This window comes from Glycine max, chromosome 3, assembly GCF_000004515.6.
Source record: "Glycine max cultivar Williams 82 chromosome 3, Glycine_max_v4.0, whole genome shotgun sequence".
Classification (NCBI taxonomy): Eukaryota; Viridiplantae; Streptophyta; class Magnoliopsida; order Fabales; family Fabaceae; genus Glycine; species Glycine max.
The window spans coordinates 39686626-39709098 of record NC_016090.4 but is presented as its reverse complement, the minus strand read 5'-3'; the positions used below and the strand labels follow the sequence as shown (position 1 = coordinate 39709098).

Here is a 22473-nt window from a genome sequence, read left to right as displayed (position 1 = left end):
AGCAAGAAAGGCAATTGTTAGGCAACACAGGTCCAAGAATCAACTTCGAACCCAAAGATGTCTCCATTAACGCGGCAAAAACCATCTGCGACTTCTGCGGATGTGTTGGTCATGTAGAAAGCGTTTGCTATAAAAAGCATGGGATACCTGCAACTTATGACGGAAGGCACAAGAACAACAATGGAAGGAAAACTTGTACACACTGTGGCAAGATCGGACACACAGTGGACGTTTGCTATCGTAAACACGGATATCCGCCGGGTTACAAACCGTTCGGAGGAAAAACCACCGTGAATAACATAATGGCAGTAGAAGGAAGAACCACTGATGATCATGCTCAGCAACACGAGTCACAAGAAGTTGTTCACTTCTCCCCTGAGCAGTATAAGGCACTACTGGCCTTAATCCAACAGCCACAGGCAGGAAACTCGGCGTCTAATCAACCCAAACAGGTGGCGTCAATGTCCTCAAGCACTATTAATACATCACTAAACCCAGGTACGTCACTTTCCACACACACATATCCCACCTCCTGGATTCTAGATTCAGGAGCAACGGACCATGTCACCTGCTCTCTACATAATCTATATTCATATACAAAAATCGAATCAATCACGGTGAAACTCCCTAACGGTCATCACGTTCACGCCACTCACTCAGGAACAGTACATTTCTCATCCAATTTAATCCTACACGATGTACTCTACTTACCCACATTCACGTTCAATCTTATTTCAATCTCAAAACTCGTTTCTTCCAATAATTACGAATTAATTTTCTCTTCCACATCTTGTGTTTTACAGGAAACGAACAACCATGTGAAGATTGGTATAGTTGAAGCAAGGCATGGCTTATATCACCTGATACCAAACCAAATACCCACTAAAGCTGCAAACTCGATCATCACTCATCCTCAGTGTAATATCATCCCCATAGACCTATGGCATTTTAGAATGGGACATCCATCAATTGAGAGATTACAATGTATGAGAAACTATTATTCCCTTTCAAGAAATGATACAAATTTTGTCTGCAACACATGCCATTATGCAAAGCACAAGAAAATGCCTTTTTCTTCTAGCAAATCACATGCATTGCATTCTTTTGATTTACTGCATATGGACATATGGGGTCCATGCTCAAAATTATCCATGCATGGTCACAAGTATTTTCTAACCATCGTTGATGATCATTCGCGTTTCACATGGGTATACCTCATGAAAACTAAAGCCGAAACGCGACACATCATCACCAACTTCATTGCTTACATTGAAACCCAATATGACGGCAAGATTAAAATAATAAGAAGCGATAATGGAATGGAATTCTTCATGCATGATTATTATGCGTCTAAGGGGATCATACACCAAACCACGTGTGTCGAGACCCCAGAACAAAATGGAATCGTAGAACGTAAGCATCAACACTTGCTTAATGTTACACGATCACTTCTGTTTCAGGCAAGCTTACCACCTACCTTTTGGTGCTATGCTTTGCCACACGCTACGTACTTGATCAATTGTATCCCTACGCCATTTTTGCATAATATTTCACCTTATGAAAAACTGCACAAACATCCATGTGATATCTCTAACATTCGCGTTTTCAGATGCCTGTGTTATATTAACACACTCAAAGCAAATCGACAAAAATTTGATCCCAGGGGACATCCATGCATTTTCATTGGTTTTAAAGCACATACGAAGGGTTATCTTGTGTATGACTTGCATTCACATGATGTTGCAGTATCTAGAAATGTTACTTTTTACGAAAATTATTTTCCACAATTGCCTGAAACCCAACCTTCGAACAAAAACAACTCAGCGCCATCGCCGATACCCTTTTTCGGCAAAGAACTTGACCCACCGGAAGAGAGACAAATCCCCCAAACCTCAATACCAACACATCCACCTTGTAATGATCATTTGAGAGAACAAGCTCCTTCACAATCTAGGCGTTCAACACGATCAAAACGTTCCCCAACCTATCTCCAAGATTATCACAGAAGCCTTGCTTCGTCTACATCAACGGCTTCAATGGTTGTTCGCTATCCTCTAAACTCGGTACTTTCATACTCACGGCTTTCACCTGCACATAGAAATTTTGTAATGACTATATCATCAGCCATAGAACCTGCATCATACGTCGAAGCTTCTCGCCATGACTGTTGGATTAAAGCTATGACAGCCGAATTACAAGCTTTGCAAATGAACAATACTTGGAGACTCATGCCTCTTCCTCCTCACAAAACAGCTATCGGATGTCGCTGGATATATAAGATCAAATATCGAGCCGATGGGTCCATAGAAAGATACAAGGCACGCTTGGTTGCCAAGGGTTACACTCAAACGGAGGGGTTGGACTACCTCGACACCTTCTCTCCGGTAGCAAAACTCACCTCCGTACGAGTTCTTCTAGCTTTGGCCGCACTCAACAAATGGCACCTGCGGCAACTGGATGTCAACAATGTGTTCCTCCATGGGGAACTTGAAGAAGAGGTATATATGCAAGTTCCACCGGGACTTCCAGTTGATAACCTGAGGCTGGTCTGTCGTCTTCAGCGTTCTCTCTACGGCCTTAAGCAAGCCAGCCGGCAATGGTTCACGAAGTTGTCAAGCTTCCTCACCTCCCATGACTTCCAACGGTCTAACTCGGATCATTCTCTTTTCTTGCGAATAACCGGATCCACCATTACCATACTCTTAGTGTATGTAGACGACATAATTCTTACAGGGAACAGCTTGACAGAGATACAAGCTATAACCACTCTTTTGGACCAAAAGTTTAGAATTAAAGATCTTGGGAACTTGAAGTTCTTTCTGGGGCTGGAGATTGCTCGAACCTCTAAAGGAATTCATCTATGTCAGCGTAAGTATGTATTAGATATCTTATCCGAATCAGGCATGTTGGGTTGCAAACCGCACTCAACACCAATGGATTATTCAGTAAAACTGCAAAAGAGCTCGGGTAACCCTCTTCCGAACGAATCTTCCTCCTCTTATCGAAGATTAATAGGGAAGCTCATATATCTGACCAACACGCGGCCAGATATCGCATACGCAGTCCAGCAACTCAGTCAATACATGGCAGCTCCTACAACTGCTCATCTTCAGGCCGCTTTTCGTTTACTACGATACCTCAAAGGAACACCAGGGTCTGGGCTCTTTTTCGCAGCAACGGGTACACCACAACTCCGAGCTTTCAGTGACTCGGATTGGGCAGGATGCAAAGATTCTCGAAAATCCACCACAGGGTTCCTTGTGTATCTATGCTCTTCCCTCGTTTCATGGCAGTCGAAGAAACAATCCACCGTCTCCCGCAACTCCTCCGAAGCTGAGTATCGCGCCCTTGCATCCACAACCTGTGAACTTCAATGGCTGACATATCTTCTTCAGGATCTTCGCGCAACATTCGTTCAGCCAGCTACTTTGTACTGTGACAATCAGTCCGCAATTCAAATAGCAACAAATCCCGTATTCCATGAACGCACCAAGCATATTGAAATCGATTGCCATCTTGTTCGTAACAAAGTCACTTCAGGGTTCATCAAGCTTCTTCCCGTATCGTCCAGTCTGCAACTCGCGGATATTTTTACTAAACCCTTGACCCCGGTTGTTTTCCAGCATCTTTGTAACAAGCTGGGAATGATAAACATACATTCCCAGCTTGAGGGGGGCGTGTTAACAGTATAACTGCAACTATAACGACTTTTCAGTTAGTGGTTAAAGAGTTGGTTAGATTAGTTAGTCGGTTATAATAATTTCATGCTGCAGATGTATATAAGTTCCACCATTAATGAATAAACGAGCAAGCTGAGGCTGATCATTTTACGTTCACTGATTACGTGTCTTTTCTTCATGCTACTTCGTTTCATTAATATCAATTGACATAAGATTATTTGAGTTTTAAATATCTAACTGGATTAAAAATATAAAGAAAAAGTTTTATTGTCCATAATAATCTTACTTACCTCAAACAAGATTCAAACAAGATTATTTCTAACTAAGAGCACATACATGTAATTTAGACCAAAAAATAAAAGAGCAATAATACTAAGATACCAAAAAAATTTATGTTGCAAGCATTATTAAGGGAGGCTCGGCGGAGCAATATTTGTGGAGGAGGGTGTGCGTGGTGACCTAAACCAGAACACTAATCGGCTTGCATGAAGCAAAATAACAAGCGCAAGCAAGAAAGCCCACATACCAACCAAAAGATACCCCAGTTTCTTAGTTGTATAATAAATATGATTCGGACTAACCATCCCCAACGCCCACATGTACGTGAGGAGCATGCACGAAGCCGCAACGATCATAAAAAATGTCAAGATCCTCATCACGACCTTGTTCTCCAGCGGCAACCCGCTCATGAGCACCAGCATCACGCAAAGAGACGCGAAGAAAGAAGAAGAGTTGAGAAAAATGAATTTGAGAAAATCAGGTGACCAAGCATAGCCCACAACCGCGGTCCCTGCTTGACAGAAACCATAGTCAGGGCAAGCAAACCCATCTTGTGTTGTATCACCTTGCCATACACCGCCCGGTGGGCTTATCGCCGACTGAAATGTCATGGTTGCCATCACAGTGGCTGCTACCATTAGTTGCTCCCTTGTCTTTATGTCCATCATCCAGTTACCGTCGTCTAGCAGATACGTTCTGCAGAACCTCTCGAACCTGTTCCATCTATTAGGATGTCCTTGGTTTTCACTTGTGATGATGTTTTCTGATGTTAGTGGTTGGACTTGACCATTGCTCGGTGTTGCTGGTGGAATACTATTACTATTGTTTGTTGGTGTTTGTTGAGTTGAGGGTTGTCCTTGTTCAGGATTAATATTGGTTTGTGATGGTGATGGAATTTGTTGAGGTGAGGGTTGTGGAGGAGGATCTAGTTGTACAAGTTCAATAGTTACGCTTTGTGTTTGTGAGGATTGTTGTTGTCTATATGGTTGTGTCGGTTGAAGAGAAACTTGTGCTGGTTCAGGATCATTGTTGGTTGGTGATGACTCTGATGAGGATGATGATGATGTTTGTGGAGGAGGATCATTGTTGGTTTGTGAGGGTGATGATGCTAGTGAAAGATCCGGTTGTACAATTACAATAGTTATGCTGCTTTGTGAGGAAGTTGGTTCTTGTCTAGATGTTGACAGAGTCGTTTGATGATTGCTGACTAGGGTTGTTGAGGAAACTGCTTCTTGTGTTATAACTTCATTTTCAGACTTTTCAACTCCTTCAGTTAAAATGTGTTGGCTGATGAATTCTCTTGGACACTGCCCCAATGTGTCCATAGATATTAAACCCTCCTTGTTCAAAGTATTTATTTCTGTACTCATTTCGGATAGTGATAGCAAGTATTTAACGATCTGCAAAGTTATAGCAAAGTATGCAGAAATATTATATATCTTGTGTCAAATTATCTCTTACTTGTATTATATGTACGTCCATATCGACATGCCGTTATATTCTTTTAGAAATTTGGTAAATATATAGTATCTAAATAATTTTTGGCGAGTGTTTTTGTGCTCCTTTTTACTTAGTCAATGAAGTTATGATGAATTGTTTCTATGTGTGTCCTTATAACTCAAATACAGTGATCATGTAATATTTCTATTTCAAGCACTTCAACTAGAGTGTGACACTGGATGTCTATTTTCATCATGTACCAATAAAAAAGATCATCATTACCATGTAAAAAAAATGCAAATAAAACCTTTAATTAAAGTACTTGACATAAGAATATTGTCTGCGTGAAATAGAAAGTGTTATCAAGGAGGTTGTGAATAAAAAGTACCTTGATTTGTCTGCGTTTCACTGCTAAACGTAGCAAAGTATTATCCTCTTTGTCTTTGAGTGAATATAGGAATTGATGTTCACTTCTCAATGATTCCACTAACAATTTCAAGGCTTCAAGATGGTTATAGCGAACGCACAAGTGCAGAACTGAACCATCATCAGTCTTTGTCATCTCTCGAATGGAGTCTGGCTTGGCTTTGATCAACTCCTCGATGGCTCCAACGCGCCCTCTCATTGCAGCAAAGTGGAGAGGAAGCATCTCATCTTTGTCACCAACCAAACACATTTCAGGGTTTGTCCTCAAAAGCGCTTTCACAACCACTGTGTGCCCATTAGCTGAAGCTAAATGAAGAGGGCAACGTCCTTCTGAGTTCAATTCAGTCGCTAAACTGGGACTATTCTGAAGAAGAACCTCACAGAAGTCCAAATGTCCAAGCAAAGAGGCTATGTGTAATGGGGTTTCAGTGTAGGGGTAGAGTGAAATTCTGCTCAGAATAAGAGGGTCTTTTTGGATCAGTGTGTTTAAGGTACTCACGCATCCATTTAATGATACTTCATAGAGTTCTCTCATTGCATCTTCCCGTAGTTTTGAATCTTCCAAAATCTCCATTATTGCAGGAATGATGGAAGTCAAACCAAGTAATATTGATGTTCTTGGGATCTCTCGGGTTAATATATCCAACAAATATTAATCGATGTAATAATAAATGACCTTATGGAAGAAAAGACAAGGAGAAAAAAAAAACCATAGTGAAGCATTGTATCATTGTATGATGGTCATGTACAATGCTTGGATGATTAAATAATTAAGCCCAAAACTATGTTGATGAGTGCCAGCCGGCTAGCTGATTATTTTATTTTATCGTGCAATATGACTATAGTCTAGCAAACAATCTGTTTACTGTTGATCTATAAATTATAGTCTAGCAATATAATTGGCGGATCCTAATTACTTGTTGCCTTTTTGTGTTCTCTTTTTTCTCCCAATTTAAAAATGGCATCTCAACAAAAACAAAACTAATAAACAATAAAGAGTATTATCACGGGCCGTTTGAAATTTGTGTTATAGAGTCATGAGACATAATTCAATTGCTGAGCATGAGCTGGACTCCATGCTGATTTTCACCAAATATATTATCAATGTTCCGAAAAACATGCTTTGCATAGGAAGTCTTTAGTTCGTACTTCTTTTATCCAATTTTCATTTTTGATTTTTCTAGAATGACTCACTCAATTATTATTCTGTAATTTGAAGCCCAAGATTTGGATATGATACTGTTCACATCAGATACTCGGTCTTCTATCGTAAGTCTTTTATCTCCCTTTCTTAATTCTGTTTGCAACCAAACGCTCGTGCTGCTAATGCTGGACAAATATGTTGGCAACGGTTGTATTCATGATTTTAAATTGCAGTTGTAGTACGTCTAATTTACAGTTTTTTGTAAATTTTGACATTGCAGAAAATTAAATATAGTTGATATGGTTGCAATTGCAATTGAGGTGAGTTAAAAAAAACCTTTATGATGCAAGCTGCAATTACCCAGAAGTCTATATTAGAACTAATTTAATTTTCTTATACCAATACATCATTATTTTAACTTTAAATTAAGAGATTGCAAGGTCCCTGAGGCGCACCCGCCATACAAATAGCTATAACTTTTATGGTAATCTCTTAATCCCACAGTCTATTGTACAAATTCTGCTATGTGTAGTACTATAAATTTTAAATTTTTAATAATTCAATTTCCTTTCTTTAATTGACTAAGCACATCGTGCATTGTAACAGAGCCATCTGGGCATGTAGATCAAGAACTGCTTCAATTTCACTCCATAAATAACAGCGATGAGGTTCACAGGCTGCTGTAACGCCTAATAGGAGAAAATTGATGGTAAATGAAGAACATAACAAGAATCTGAAGCAGGAATTGGACTAAACGTAAGTGGCCTCCACGTTTGGTGTAGAATGCACGTTCATCTATTGTGCCATCTATCGAGTTCCTCTTCCCACATCAAAGAATCTCGAAAAGAGAAATTTTAAAACGGGAAAAAAGGATGATAAAAGAGGGAGAAAACTTCGTTGCAATAATTAACATGATAGCCGTGTATCGATTAGCTTGCTACTGAGAACAGCTAAAAAGTTCGTTCTCTTAACACTACAAAACTTTGCAGCTGTAGTATAGGAGCCGGAAAATCTAACCTGCAAAGCACACGATCCATTGTTAATGATGGTTATCTTGTTTTGCTCAATGTCATGTATTCAGGACTTACAATGCACACTACCATTGTGAGTGCTACTGGTTAAAGCTATACAATTTATTTGCCGCACCATTTGAATAGCCATCCCTTCATTGTAACTATCAAAGAATCATTTATTCTCCTGAATGTCATAAAAATAATTGAAATACTTAGAAGTAGCCATATTTGCTTTATATATTCAGAAAGAATCAGTATAATTTTTATGCGTAGCAAGCAGCAGGAAATTAGCATGCTCCAAAAGCTTAGGACACAAGAACACAGTAAGCACAAATTAAAATCATTGAGACCCAGATTGCATAAAAACTAGTATACTTTTATGAGAAATGCTAGCAACAAACTTTTTCTAACACACACTCACTGTTGGATAAAATTTATTCAAAACTACAAAATTAGGAAAGAGTCATTAAATGAGTCAAACATACAAAAATTAGTGATTTCTAATCAATTTCAGCCATAATAGAAAATGTGTTTGAAAGAGTGTGCTAGAAAGTGTTAGTAGGATTTCTCACTTTTATTTCCACCAAAAATAACTAAGTTATTAATAGAATACTAAGATAAAGTAATTCACCCGACTAATGGTTTTCTGGATTCGCAGGGCCCCCATTGTTACTTGGCTTGCTAACATTTGGTTGGTTCATTGCCTGATTCTACACACGGAAATGGACCTCATAAACGTTCATATCTTTGTGCTCAATTAAACAATAAAAAAGATAAGCAACTATGCAAAACTTGGGTTTTCTTTACAGTTCTTTGAGAGATTTTTCCTCGCAATTAAGAGTGAGTTAAAAGTAAATTCAGAATTCAATATCTGAGGTATCATGAACACAAATTTTTACACAACATAAACGAAAACTTTTGGTCTGTTTTTTATGGTCCTTGACCTTGTGACCAGAACATTCCCAGTGATCTCCAAAAGGGCACTATAAGATGCGCCAAAGTAAAATAATTTATGTCGTGGAGGCAGGAAATCTAATGGACTTCACGTGCAACAAATTACTTCACACATCGTTCAAAAAAATCCAAACCAGAAATAGCATTAGAGGACAAAATACCTGAATTAATTGGAACTGCATCTGGTGGGGACCAAGATATTGTTGATAAGGATCAGTGAAGTTTGGGATACGTGACTGATTTGGATCAGGTGGACCAGCTGACGTGACCATATTATTATCTGACTGATTTGCTGCTTGCATTCTAGATGAATCAGGAGCAGGAACATGGGGCATGTGGAAAGGAGGCATGGAAAACCTTGGTCCCAAATGAGCAGCAGCTGCAGTTGCCGCTGGCAAAGCCGAACCAGGTAACATATTGGGAAACGGCATTACAGGTCTGTTCATTCCCATTTCCATACCCATACCCATTCCAACCCCCATTCCCATTGCTGGCATGTACTGCTGGATTCCAGGAAACATCACAGGTACCATTCCACATCCCATGGACATCATCTGCATAAGTTGCAGACTGTGTGTGTAAGAAATGAAAGCATATGACCATGGAATGTGAATAATTTGATACACTCGATGGTATATGAACATTCTAATACTTGTGTACACTTCAATAAATAATATTAAAACCCTTCATCTAAATAACACAAGGTACAATACATCTTCTGTGGAAATGAGTTTATAAAACAATTTCCATGTACAAAAAATAAAGAATCTGTTAAAAAAAAATAAAGAAAAAAAGGAGAATCTACCTGCACTTGTAACTGCAATGACTTCAAGTACGAAATTGCTTCATCCAGCATTGAAGCTTTGTCCGACTATGAGTTCAAAATAGGAACCAAAAATATGAAGGAAATAAAATCTAAAATCATGCCCTATACATTCTTAAGAAGTTAGAAATTAAAAAAATCAGCTTACCTTATTGCAACGAGGTATAAGTTCTTGCAGAGCTTTCATCTTTTCATTAATCCGATCGCGACGCCTCTGTAAAAATGCCAAGTGAAAACTTTTATGTTCTGAGAAAAAAAGGATATAAAAGATGTGAACTCAAAAGAGAAATGAAAGTACTGACCCTCTCAGAGAGATTATGGACCTCGGCAGCACGGGATCTCTTTGTAGATGTTGATCCACAAACTTGCTTCTTTGCTTCTGATTCAAAATCAACATCCTTTTTTCCAGCAACAAAAAAATAAATAAGAATATACAAGAAGTAAATAGTGAAAACTTAAATAAATTACAGAATATTAATGAATGAACAAAAAATGCTATTGAGCTATTGACCTGCCTCATGCATGATATGTCAACTTTGATCAGAAACAAGGGAAATCTGTTAATGTAAAAGTTCCCATTTTTTCTCCCAACCACACAAATAACCATTAGTTACATTATTAGTATGTGCTACCTAGAAGAGATCCAAAGCTACTAGAGAATTTAAACATTCTCATATCTTCTTCTCAAATAATAAAATAAAAAAATAAAAAGTAAAACACTTATTGTCTGTTAATCTATTTATGTCTCGAGGTATGTACTTACTAACATTATTGTTCCCATGTTTGGCCAAGACTATAATGTCCAAATTGATTTCAATTTTTAGTTTGGAATCTAGCAATTAGCAAGAATTTACCTGCATTATTCACAATACACAGCAATTATAAATTTATAACCTCTAATCCTACTGTCTTTCAGCTACAGTGGGAAGCATAACTGCTACCTAAATCACTGCCCGCTCAAACTATGCAACTAAGTGCAACTAGCCAACCTTTATGCTATGCATTCAAAGTTTGGCTACCTAATTTGTTGACATGGAATATCTTTTTTGGGAAAATACTAAATATTAGCCCCATCAATTCTCATGAAAGATATCATGATATGATTCTTGTTTAAGAACACATTAAAATTTAAAAGGGCCGGGAAAGGTTAACAATTTCATAATTTTCCATAAAGGTTTTAAACATGTGAGTCATGGGTAATAAACGAGTAATCATCTCACACCATCAGGACAGGAAATTTCAAGTTGATAACCTGATAAGTAAATAAGCTTAGCTAATAGTAATAGCTGCAATTGTTATATTTGCATTGCTCTAATCAAACATTTTCTGATCACAAAATCATCCACCCATAGGTTTGGTCATTTCTGCCTAGTTGAACTACTAACTTCTATGGCACAAACCATGTTTAGCAATAACTTCTGTAAATATCTGATTATTATTTTGCATAACCTTTCCATGTAACATATTATGCATGCAGAGAACCTTAGACCAGATATAATGTCTCACATTCAGCATCGTGGCTGCTTAATTACTTTAGAACCAAACTTATGCAGCTTTCGTAATGGTTTTGCCATCAAACAGCCAAGTAAACTTCATCAAAGTCAATTCCTCTGGTCAATACCCTTCTCCAATCTACAAATTCAAAATTCACCATAGCTCTCTTCCAAGACCAATTCTAATCTGATTCAAGCCTACCAGACTTTTCTCGTTCACTATAAATAAACCTTTGACATCAACTCAAATTTCACCCTAGTCATATACCCAAGAGGTAAATCCATAAAGTGGGCCAATATTAAGTTAAAAGTAAATGCTCATTTTTGTATTATTTTTAAATTTGATGCTTCAAATTCGTTAAATTTGAGCAGGAAAGAAAACCAACAATTTTCATTCCACAAGTATAATTTTTTTATATAACCATTTCTACTCAAATTCTTAAACTAGGCCAAACAAAGATTGCATTTTAAAGAACGGCATATGTTATCATTTATCAACTGATGTGGCTCAGGCAATTGTGCCACACCTATCATTTGTCAATTTCAAGACAAGCAACACGCCTCCTTACCTGTTAGTAGCATAGCATGTCTGGATCACATGTTACCAGACTTCAAAACCCACTTTAGAGCACACATAGTATGTTCCATATGCAATATGAACATTTTTCTTCTTTAAACCTTGACTTGAGTGAAAGTGGAAAATATTGTTTTTCCCTTGAATCAAATCATAATTTGCAAATTATAATCCAAACATACAGTAAGCCAATCCCATCCAATCCCAAGGGCTATTAATAAGAATAGTTCACATTATTGCGATTTTATGCTCTATTGGTAAACCCCAATGAAACAAATTTCAGCCGTCTCAAACACTTTCTAGAATATTTTTTATATATAAGAGATTACTCTAAATAAAAATTTTAAAATAATTATAATTATTATGCTACATTGTGAATTTATTTAAATAAAATTATATTTTTAAAATATCCTCCAACACTTCCATGAACAAAATTGGGAATTCATCACCATCCAATTACGTGTCACGCACGTGCGCAGCCACGACGGTGAAAGTGATGACCGTACCAAAAGAGCACAAGGCCACAGCACCGAAATAAATGCAGCAGCGCGGGGAGTGCTCACGTAAACCCACGTCACTCACCCAGCGCACGTTAGCGTATACCAGGGTACAGGGAATTTGTAACTGTAATGTGATATGTGTATGTGAGAGACAAAGAAACAACGCTGAGTCAAGTCACTCACCTCGCTCTGACACTCCCATTCCTCCGCCTCCCGTCCCTTCCGCTTCCGATCCTCCTCCGCCGCCGCTACCTGAACCGGCTCGTCGCAGCTACTCGAACCGCCAGGCGATGACGTCATCGTCAAATCGTACATCATCGTGCTCCTTCCACCGCCGGCACTCGTCGAAGGCGCCGCAACGCCGGCACCTCCTTCCGCCGCGCTCCTTACTGTCTCCGAAACTCTCGAAGCCGCCGCCTCCGTATCGCACGAATCCACCACCGTGGATTCCCTCGCGGCGGCCTTCACGCTCGGCTCCGCGGCTCTCGTGTTGTGCCTCGAGAAGTACGCGAAGTTCGGCGTCCTCTGTTCCGGCCTTCTCGGGGGCGGAATCGGAGGCCGTGGATTCGCCGACATCGGCCGGAGCTCCGTGAGCTGAGACGTGTGGCCGAGGGTTTGCATGAAGCTGCTGTTGTTAGCCGTCGTCGGCGGAGAATAGAGAAAATCGGCGCCGAAGCTTTGATCCAACGCAGGCTCGTCGTCGTCGATAGGATAGTGAAGCCACGAAGCCATTTCGCCTTCGTGCATGAAGAGATGCTGATTGAAATTCTCCACCAGCGGTCGAATCTCTCTCGTCATTGAAGGACCGGCGGGAGAGGCGTCGTGGGAGTTGGTCACCGGCGGAAGTTTTCTCAGAGAACGTTGGTTCTGACTCTGCACCACGACCTGGCCGTTGTGCCATAGCAGCTCCATGATATCGTCGTCTGCACTGTTTCAATTTTCATCACTCACCGTCAATAAAAAATAATAAAAATAATAAAGAGAAAAAGAAAGAGAGAAGTTAGGTTACATGGAGGGTTTCTTTTGGCGAGGTAAGGCTGAAGGCGTGAGAATAGGGTATTCGTGGTCGTGGTCCATTTGAATATCGAAATCTGGAACACAGTGATTGTGATTATTGGTCATATTGACTGAAAAGTCGTAAGTATGAGCAGAGAGGGGGGAATATAAAGAAGGGAAGTCGGTGAAGAAGGGTAAAAGAGGACAAGTAATTACTTACATACAGTTGGAGCTAGTTGAGCATGGCGGTTGTGATATTTTAGTTATTTTTTGTGTTGCAGATCGAAGGAGAACGTGTGGTAGCTTTTGTAACAAGAGAGAGCAGCCACGATTCACAGAGATAAGATGTCTCCCTCCGAATAATGCCAAGCTAAAGGACGAAAGGGATTTTTGACGGTTTGCACCATGTTCACTTCTCCTCCTTTTTAACATAAAGTATATATATCTCCATAATCACTGCTATTCTTTTCTAAATGACATCAAGATCTTGTAATATAATTACTTTAACTCTTTCAGTTGTTGCTTCTCAATTTTGATCAATTTTAGTATCCTAATTCTAATTACAGAGCTATTGGCACGTGTACTTCTTCTAACTCAAAGGTTCAGGCTCTCTGAATATGGAGTTGGAGGGCTTTGATTCGCTTGCATATATTCTGTTTTGTCTCTCTGTGTGTGTGAATTCCACTGAATCACAAATTTTATATTAATTGCAAGGGACACGGAGAGAAAAAAGACTTGGCCATATTGTTGTAGTGGCTCGTTTGTTTCATAATAATTAGTGTTCGTCATTAAGCATGATTGGTAATAATCTGGTTTACGTAATTGATAACTATGCTTGAAAGTACACATAGCCCAAATCCAACTTGCAAACTATCGAACGTTAGAATTAACAGGTATGGGGTTATTTTAATTTAAAGCGGCGGAGGTTTTGACTTTAATGCCTAAATATATAATTATATTAAATATTAAAAAAAATATAATTCATGATAATCTTACCTAACTTAAACATAATGATAAAAATTATCACAAATTCTATACCAAAAATTCTATTAAAATAGGATTGTTTTTGCTACATCATCATGAAGTAGTTAAGTCTTGACTCTCGAGTATGTACAGGGTGATCTTTCCAATGTCACGTAGTACACTTTTTTCTATTTTTTATATCAATTATATATTATATTAATTAATTAAAAATTAAAATAAAAACATGATTGTTAATCGTGAAATTTGTGTTTGTTTTCGTTAACAAACATAATTTTATAATATATTTAAGAAATGAGAAAATTTTTTATTTAGAGATCTTTTATCTTTTATCTTTCTGGTAGGTCCTTCGATTTATGTGTTAAATTTTTATTAATATAAAAAATCAATCATTGAAACAAATTATAAATAAAAAGTGACGAGTTTTGATAATATTGACGTAATGATAATTTTAATATTATTTTGATAATAATTATAGTAAAAATTTCAATAATAATAAGAACTATGGATTGAAATGGTAAAATTTTTGAAAAGAAATAAAGATTGAAAAAAGTGAAAGGCTTTACAAAAAATAAGATTGAAAATTGAAATGTTGGTTGAAAATATTGTTGTAACCCATCAATTGATTAATATTAGGTGGACTTGTGTGAACTTAAGGATCAAGGGTGTTACAACTTACATGTTCCAACCCTTCATACAAGTTCTATATTTGTAGAATACAAATTATAACCACTCCTAATCACTCAAAACTTTCACTAAATCTTCATCATCGATAACTTTGGTCTTCAATTTGTACCATTGATGACTTTGTTTTCAATTTTTATCGTTGATGACTTTAGTCTTCGATTTTCACCCTTGATAACTTGTATCTTCAATCTCCACTGTCAGTATCTTATAGTGTGTTGATGTTTTTCATGTCTTGATGCTTTCTAAATCTTCATTTTTTCTATCACCATACACTTAGTCAAAAAACTATATTTTGACACTTAGTCAAAAAAGTCTATTAAAAAACTATTTCTCAATATTTTGTGGAAGATCATTTTTCGATAAGTCGATGTTACCAATTATATATATAATAAACATAACAACTTTTTTAAAAACAATAAAAACATATTTTGATAAGTTGTAAATGAAAAAAAGATAAAAGAGAGAGATATTATGTACGATAACTTGAAAAGTACTTACATGATAAAGTTAAAATATGTTTGTTTAAATTTATTTGTCAAAAAAGCATTTTTTTATTATTAATATAGGTAATTTTTGTTTATTTGGTGTATTTATTTAAATTATTTTTACTTAAAAAAATTAATTTTATGCTTCTTTTAAGACACAAATTCTAAAACACTTTTTCTTAATTTTATACAAACTAATCCTTAATCTTATAGAATTTATTCTATAAGATCTTTTTATGTCACATTAACTCTCTTGTCATCAAGAATTATATCCTTCATTAACTGTATTACGTCTCTATATTTTTATATTTCATTTGTTATTAAAATTGATAAAAGATAAATTTCTTAAAAATAAGTAATAAAATACATCAATTAGTTTGTTTGAAATAAAATTCATAAAAAAAATTGAAGATAAAAAATACAATTATACCTTATACTTGTTTAAGAACATTAATATATGGATACTTTAATATATTAAATACTTAATTTTTTTTAGAAGAAACATTTACTTACTGCACATTCTCAAATTGTTTCTATTCTTTTATCACATTATATAATCCATTATTAGAATGTTTGGAAACAATTTGATAATATAATACTTATTAAGAAGTAAAATAAAAAACATTCAATATATGAAAATTATTAAAAAATATTTTTCATTTTTCAAATAATTAAAAATATTTAACAAAAAATGTATTGAATACTTAACAAACGGTTTCAAAATACATCAAAGCAAAGCATTATTTTATTTAATTTTTTAAAAACTTCCAGTAGTTATTCAATCGTTTCTTCCTCGTGCATGTCTGGATTTTTCTTTATAACTTCGGAGGGTACGTATAAAGTTTTGGTACGAATTTGTACTGAATGGATTGAATGATGAATTGATGACCAATAAAATGACAGTACTAATCAATCAAGATAGGAGTTTGGGGTTATGGGTACGAAGGAGAAGAATAAATAACCAATCACGCGTTATTACAGTACAGATTTTTGTTTTGTATTACAGTGTTTATCATTTTCATTAGTCCTTGTTACTTTAGCTTTCATAGTGTGAAATTTTTTTTTCCAACTAATTAAAATTTATTCTAAATATAATTTTTAGAGTAATAGCTATAATTTTCTTTAGAAAGATCATTTGGTGATCTTTTGGTGTTTATGGCTAATTGAGTGATAATATTGTTTGCAATTTAGGTTTATCAAGTAATTCTTTGAATTAATGAATCTCTATAATCAGCCGTAATGTGTTTTGGCCGGTAAGCAAACTATATAAACCTTTTTTTAAGTTTCGTCAAAATTCTTTCGACACTTTTGATTTTACCTTTATAGTAAATTTTATTAATTTTTGAAAAATATTTTATTATATTCTCCTACATAAGAATAAGAATGTGATGTAAACTCGCCTAAAAAAAAAGAATATGATCTAAACGTTAACAAAAAAAGGAAGTTATGTGCAATCTCTAAAAGCTTAAAAAGAGTATCCGTGATTTATTCTATAATAATTAATAATATTAAAAATGTCTTCCCATCCTACCAATCCTATAATATATAACCATTTATGGTAGATAAAAAATGAAATAATAACTGTAAAAGTAAAAAAAAAAAACTTATAATATATAATCATTTATGGTCAGATAAAAGTGTAAAATAAAATTTGTGAAGTATATTTTAATTAATTTTTCATTTTTATATCCATAGTATTTAGTTTTTAAATTAAATACTTAGAAAATTATTTTAAATTAATTTCTATCATCATGAGTATCGCCAGCAAAAAAAAATCATGAGTACCAATCAATTTAGTTTTTAAAAAATAATAAAAATACTATTATTTCATCCACATCATTTAATAATTTTAAGGATTGAATTATATTTTTATAAATTTTTTTAAAATAAATTTAAATATTTATTTTTTACTTAACGATATTTAATTGCAATGAAAATAAATATAATTCCTGAAAATTTCTATTTATGAAGTTAGGAATTCAAATAGTAAAGGCACTATTTTTTTATAAAGATTTTATCTAATCATTGTCTCTTGATGAATCTATCTAAATTTTATGATTTCCTTTTATGTATAAATACATTCTTTTAATAATAATAATAATATACACCTTTTATTCATTTATTTATAATTAATTATTTTATACATTTTAATTTAATTATAATATAATAATTAAAAAAATTATACTATAATTCAATTACAAACTATTACATTTGATAATTTTTTTTATAAAATTTAATTTTGAAATTATATTAAACGTATTTTTAATTAATTATTAATATAAAAAACTGTATTCATATTATACTGTATAGAATTAAATTCTCTCTCTCTTTTTATCCATAATTCCTCACCACATAATATAAACGGTGCACGAATACTTATAAAAAGATTAGGATGACTCTACTGTCAAATCCAATAGGTGCCTACAATGTGACCTTTCAAAGTCATTGTTTCAAAAAGATAATCATTATTTAATATCTTTATTGTATTTTGAAAAACTCTTGAAAATAATTTATTTGCACAGTGCATAATTAAATGCATATTTATTTATATTTGAAAGTAAAACACATTGTAATGTTATTTTACTAAAATTTAATAATAAATATTCCTTATTAAAATATATTATAAACAAAATCAATTAAAATGATACTATGTACTATTATTTTATAATATGTTCACTTTATTATGTTTTGTGTTTTCGGATTATCGTTTCGATAACTCCAACCTCGATTTGCAAAAACATATTCTTTATTTTTAAATTAAAGGTGTATTAGATTTTGTGTTGACGCAACTCCAACAATAATGCATACTACATACTCTAATATTGAGAATTTCTTAATTTAATAGTTAATAATTAAAGATTAATCTCTCATTAAATAAAAAATTGGCAAGATATATACATAATCGGTGAACAAAACTTTTTATAAACTTAATTGTATTTAAAAAGTAAATGAATTGATTTCTATTTAGTGGATGTGATGTCTAAGGTATAAGGATGTCCTCTCCTCTTTTCTCTTCCACTCCAATCATAGTAGTGTAAAAGTTTGATGAACCTTTTACTTCAAAAGGGACTTTCATCTCAACCATTAAATGAAGAATATGTCAAGCCAACTCGGTCATTATTTTTTCAACGAAAAATCATAGAATCGGAGGACAGGTCTTGTGGTTGATTGTGCTGAACTAGGAAAAAGTATCTTCTTCTTAGTGCTTAATTAGTACTATTACTATGAACAGGTCAGATTGTCAAATTGTCACTACAAATCAGTCCATATAATTGAAGTTGATATAAAATGAGTTATCGTGCTGAGTTAGGGCATGCTTGATTACTTCAAAAACAAAAACAAAAAAATGCTTCATTAACAATTTTAAAAATACTTTTAGGTGCAAGATGTGTTTGAAAGAGGGAGGAGAAGTAAGTAGATAAGAAGAGAAATAGGTAACAAATGAAAGAAATGAAAATTATTTGGTAAAAGAGAAATATGTGAAAAATAAAAAATATTTAAATTAAAGTAGTTTGATACATTATTTTATTTTATTTTATTGTTAGGAGCATTGCATGAGAGAGAATTAGTGAGAAAGATGATTTTTTAATCAATGGGTGCAAGGGCAGCAGCTTGTAGCCGAAGAGAGAGAATAATTTATTCACAAATTTTCTCAGCCCAACGTGGAAATGCATTCTAGTGAAACCCATGTTTTCAATTTCTCACCGTATGTACAACTAAAATGGAGAAATGTTTTTTATATTATGTACATGAATCTTAAAATCTAATTTAAGACCATGTACTTAAGGAAAAAGTTTTAAAAAATAAATAAACACCTGTTGATTTATTTATTTTTTAATCTATTAATTACTATTTTAAAAATATATAAAAATTATTTAACGTGATTATTATTTTTTTTACTTTTTTTATCTGTATTTACAATTAAGTAATTTTTTTATTATCAATTTTCTGTTTTCTTTTGGTTTAAATAAAAAAAATTAATATTTTTTCCTTTCATTTTTTCGTTACATCGAAATTAACAAAAACATAATACTCCCTAAGAGAGAGCATTCCCAAGGAAACTAATACGGGCGTGTTTGGAAATCACTTACAACGACATTGAATGAAAGAATTGCAGTTTTCAATGAACACAGAGAAGTAATTAAGTCGAGATAAACGTGAATTGAGTTGGATGACATTGAAATTAACACACTAAAACTCTTTTAATTATTTCCAACATTAATATTTTTATTTTTTAGGATCTTATTAACTATTGTCTTTAAACATTAGTTAAGAACTAAAAGAAAAAGATATTTATTGTAGTAATGATAAAAGAGCCTATAAAAAATCATAAATAACATAATTTTGTATATTTTAATAAAAAAAATTCATTTAATTCTCTAATCAATATTTTAAGAATACTACTTAGTATTTACGTAAAATATCATCTTTACGTAAACTATCGATCGATTTTACTAAAATTTAATTAATCATCTTACCTAAAATATCATCTTTCAACCCACAATATGGATAATTAAATATAGATGTTTATGATTATTTTAATTACACGGTTGATATTTTCTATTCACACTCTCATCTCTCAATATACATCTCTCTCTGTCTCTTTCCCTCCCTCCTTTGTATTATTCAAAGAAAAATATCTTGACACATCACTAACTATATCAGGACCTTTTTAAAATAAAATGCAAGTTATTTTTTTACAATAAAAATATTTTCCAACTGATCATAATTGAAGATTAATTTCTTTAGAGATGTAAAGATTATATAAGTAAATTTTGTTTTATATATATGAGTAAATTTTGTTTTATATATATGGTGAAGTTGTAGGATACCACACTAATATCATGGTGATTTTTTTTTCTTGTAAAATACTCACCCCACATATTACTAAAATAAATAAAATACAAATTTTAAAAATAGGTACAATATCATACTATCAAATATCCAAATTGTACAATCATATCTATCATGATCTAAACTTTAGTTTTAAAATTGCAGGCAATAATTGAGAAACAAATTCATAACATGTATAATTTTTGGAAAACTTTACAATTTGATGTTAGCTTTGCATCATCATTAGTGCTGTTAAGTGGTGAATAAGAGAGGCACAGGTGTCATTAATATGTTATTGTGAGAAGTGGGACGTGGCAAGGGTGTAAGCATGCCATGTTGCCCAATTAACCAACATTTTGGGGTTCCCTGTAGCCTCGACACCCATTTCTGCTTGTTCTATTCCAATTTTCAATTCTATTCATTATTATCCCACTTGTTACCTTTTTCGAATAGATGCTCCCTCTGCAAGGTACTCCCCCACTTATAATTTGGAAGATGAAATAATATATTATGTGATTAAAATATGCACTTTTAAAGACGTAGCTGAAGTGATCGATACTCATCGATTATTCATATAGATATAATTAAAAAAAGTTGTCAATATTTGAGCTATATATATAGAATAACCAACTCTCAATTTTATGTTCCAACTTTGAATAGTACTTGTTACGGAATGGGTCAGGGCTCAATCTGATACTTCTTTGAACCTCAAATATTTTGGGGAGGCCCAAAATCTTAAGTGTTTATCAAAGTCAACGTCAGTAGCAAGATAATTAATTAACTTATGCGAACAAATAGCATATCATATCTCGGTTAGGACTTAGGAGTGAAATTAACCTATGGTTACACCAAAACAACATATAATTATCCACAAGAGACTGTGGGGACTACTCTGATAAAGGATGAGGAGTAGTTCAATTTACATTTTGTAGGGATAAAGATGGTCGACCTTGATTAACATTAGCATCTGGTTCTTTAATTAGCTTGAGGCTTGGAAGTAGATTTTCTCAAAAGTTATCTAAGGAAAACCCCAACAAGACTATTATCTATGAACACACTAAGAAAATCCGAATAAAAACTGAAAAGTTTGACAAAAAGAAAAAAAGTATTAAAAACAAGATTTAGCAAAGAGATTACCTATTATAGACTTCAAAGATGTAGACTTAAAATTACATTTTTTGGCTAAAAAAAAATAAAAATCAGCGCTGTAACAAAATCTTTGGAATATAAGGCCTGTACCCGTAGTAGACCTGGATTATATATGAAGGTGCAGGATGTAATAGTGAAAATGTAAATTACAATAGTCTAGAAATTATTTGGTTGAATGGGGGCAGGCAACAGGGGATGGGGCATAAATATAGGCTTGATCATAATGTAACTAGAATTAACTTAGTTAATTGTAAGTTACTTATTATTGTAACTAACTATATAACTTATTGTAACAACAAACTCCTGTAAGCTAATTCATTCTATGCTAATCAAAGCTTCTTCCATTCCTTTTTCCTCTCTTTTCTCTCCTCTATACTATGAATTCTAACACGACCGACAGAACGACCATACCAATTAAGGTTCTCGTGGGTACAAAAGATGGCTTATAATTTACAATGAGAAAAAGAAAAAAATGATGGAAAAAGAATCTTTGGTTTGCCAATTGCCTTTGATCTCCCAACATGTTTATATTGACGTTTGTATGATGTTAAAACAATAGCTATGATGTTTGGAAGGAAAAAAGAAAAAAAAAACATTCTAACCTGTCTGGTCAAAATTAAAATACCAACGTGCTGGTGAAGATTTTTACTAATCCAATTCTCCCATGCCAGCCGATCCCGTTGCGGTGTTTCCTTTTATTTTGTCATTGGAAAGTTCTAAATTCTATCACAACACCCTTAGTTGTCGTCATCAATGCAAAATGCACTGCATGTGTAGCTGAAGATTCCATAAGGGAAGAAGAGAAAAGAAAAAAAAAAAAACAAAAAGGCTTCAAGAATTTCTACTTTTGTCATGTACATATGCACATGCTCCTAATAAATGGCAGAAGAAAATTTCCCATTTTTTTTTTTTAAATGTCAGGAGTTGTTCTACAAAATGTGTTAAGAACTAGAAGTCTACGGTGAAGTAGAGTTATTCTGAGAACAATAAAACATTGACACTTCAAATTGGTTGCC

At 34.1% G+C, this 22473-nt stretch overlaps 2 protein-coding genes and 2 long non-coding RNA genes across 15 annotated transcripts; 2 read left to right on the top strand and 2 right to left on the bottom strand.

The window, feature by feature from the left end:
* Positions 1-3561: 3561 nt before the first annotated feature.
* On the bottom strand, positions 3562-6544 carry LOC100795993 (espin). The gene is made up of 2 exons (XM_003520578.5): positions 5788-6544; positions 3562-5359 (listed from the first exon to the last, which is right to left on the bottom strand). The coding sequence occupies exons 1-2, from the start codon at positions 6397-6399 to the stop codon at positions 4088-4090; spliced, it is 1884 nt and encodes a 627-aa protein (XP_003520626.2). The 5' UTR covers positions 6400-6544; the 3' UTR covers positions 3562-4087.
* A 373-nt stretch (positions 6545-6917) lies between these two features.
* On the top strand, positions 6918-7734 carry LOC121174601 (uncharacterized). The gene is made up of 3 exons (XR_005890782.1): positions 6918-7094; positions 7250-7289; positions 7400-7734. It is a non-coding gene; the product is annotated as an uncharacterized lncRNA (long non-coding RNA).
* Positions 7735-7866: 132 nt separating this feature from the next.
* On the bottom strand, positions 7867-13688 carry LOC100797225 (transcription factor PIF1). Of its 12 annotated transcripts, none has more exons than XR_005890780.1 (9): positions 13543-13688; positions 13336-13417; positions 12510-13254; positions 10062-10157; positions 9908-9973; positions 9742-9807; positions 9098-9490; positions 8070-8692; positions 7867-7986 (listed from the first exon to the last, which is right to left on the bottom strand). XR_005890780.1 is itself a non-coding variant. In XM_006576915.3 (8 exons), the coding sequence occupies exons 1-7, from the start codon at positions 13446-13448 to the stop codon at positions 8618-8620; spliced, it is 1554 nt and encodes a 517-aa protein (XP_006576978.1). In that variant the 5' UTR covers positions 13449-13527; the 3' UTR covers positions 7867-7986; positions 8614-8617. The 12 variants fall into 12 exon arrangements, 3 of the variants coding, with proteins under 3 accessions (XP_006576978.1, XP_040870040.1, XP_006576979.1); XR_413659.3 differs by lacking the exon at positions 13543-13688 and having other exon boundaries at positions 8058-8166; positions 8614-8692; positions 13336-13527; XR_001387558.2 differs by lacking the exon at positions 13543-13688 and having other exon boundaries at positions 8100-8166; positions 8614-8692; positions 13336-13527.
* Positions 13376-13721, top strand: LOC102668899 (uncharacterized). The gene is made up of 2 exons (XR_413665.4): positions 13376-13516; positions 13604-13721. It is a non-coding gene; the product is annotated as an uncharacterized lncRNA (long non-coding RNA).
* Positions 13722-22473: the final 8752 nt, after the last annotated feature.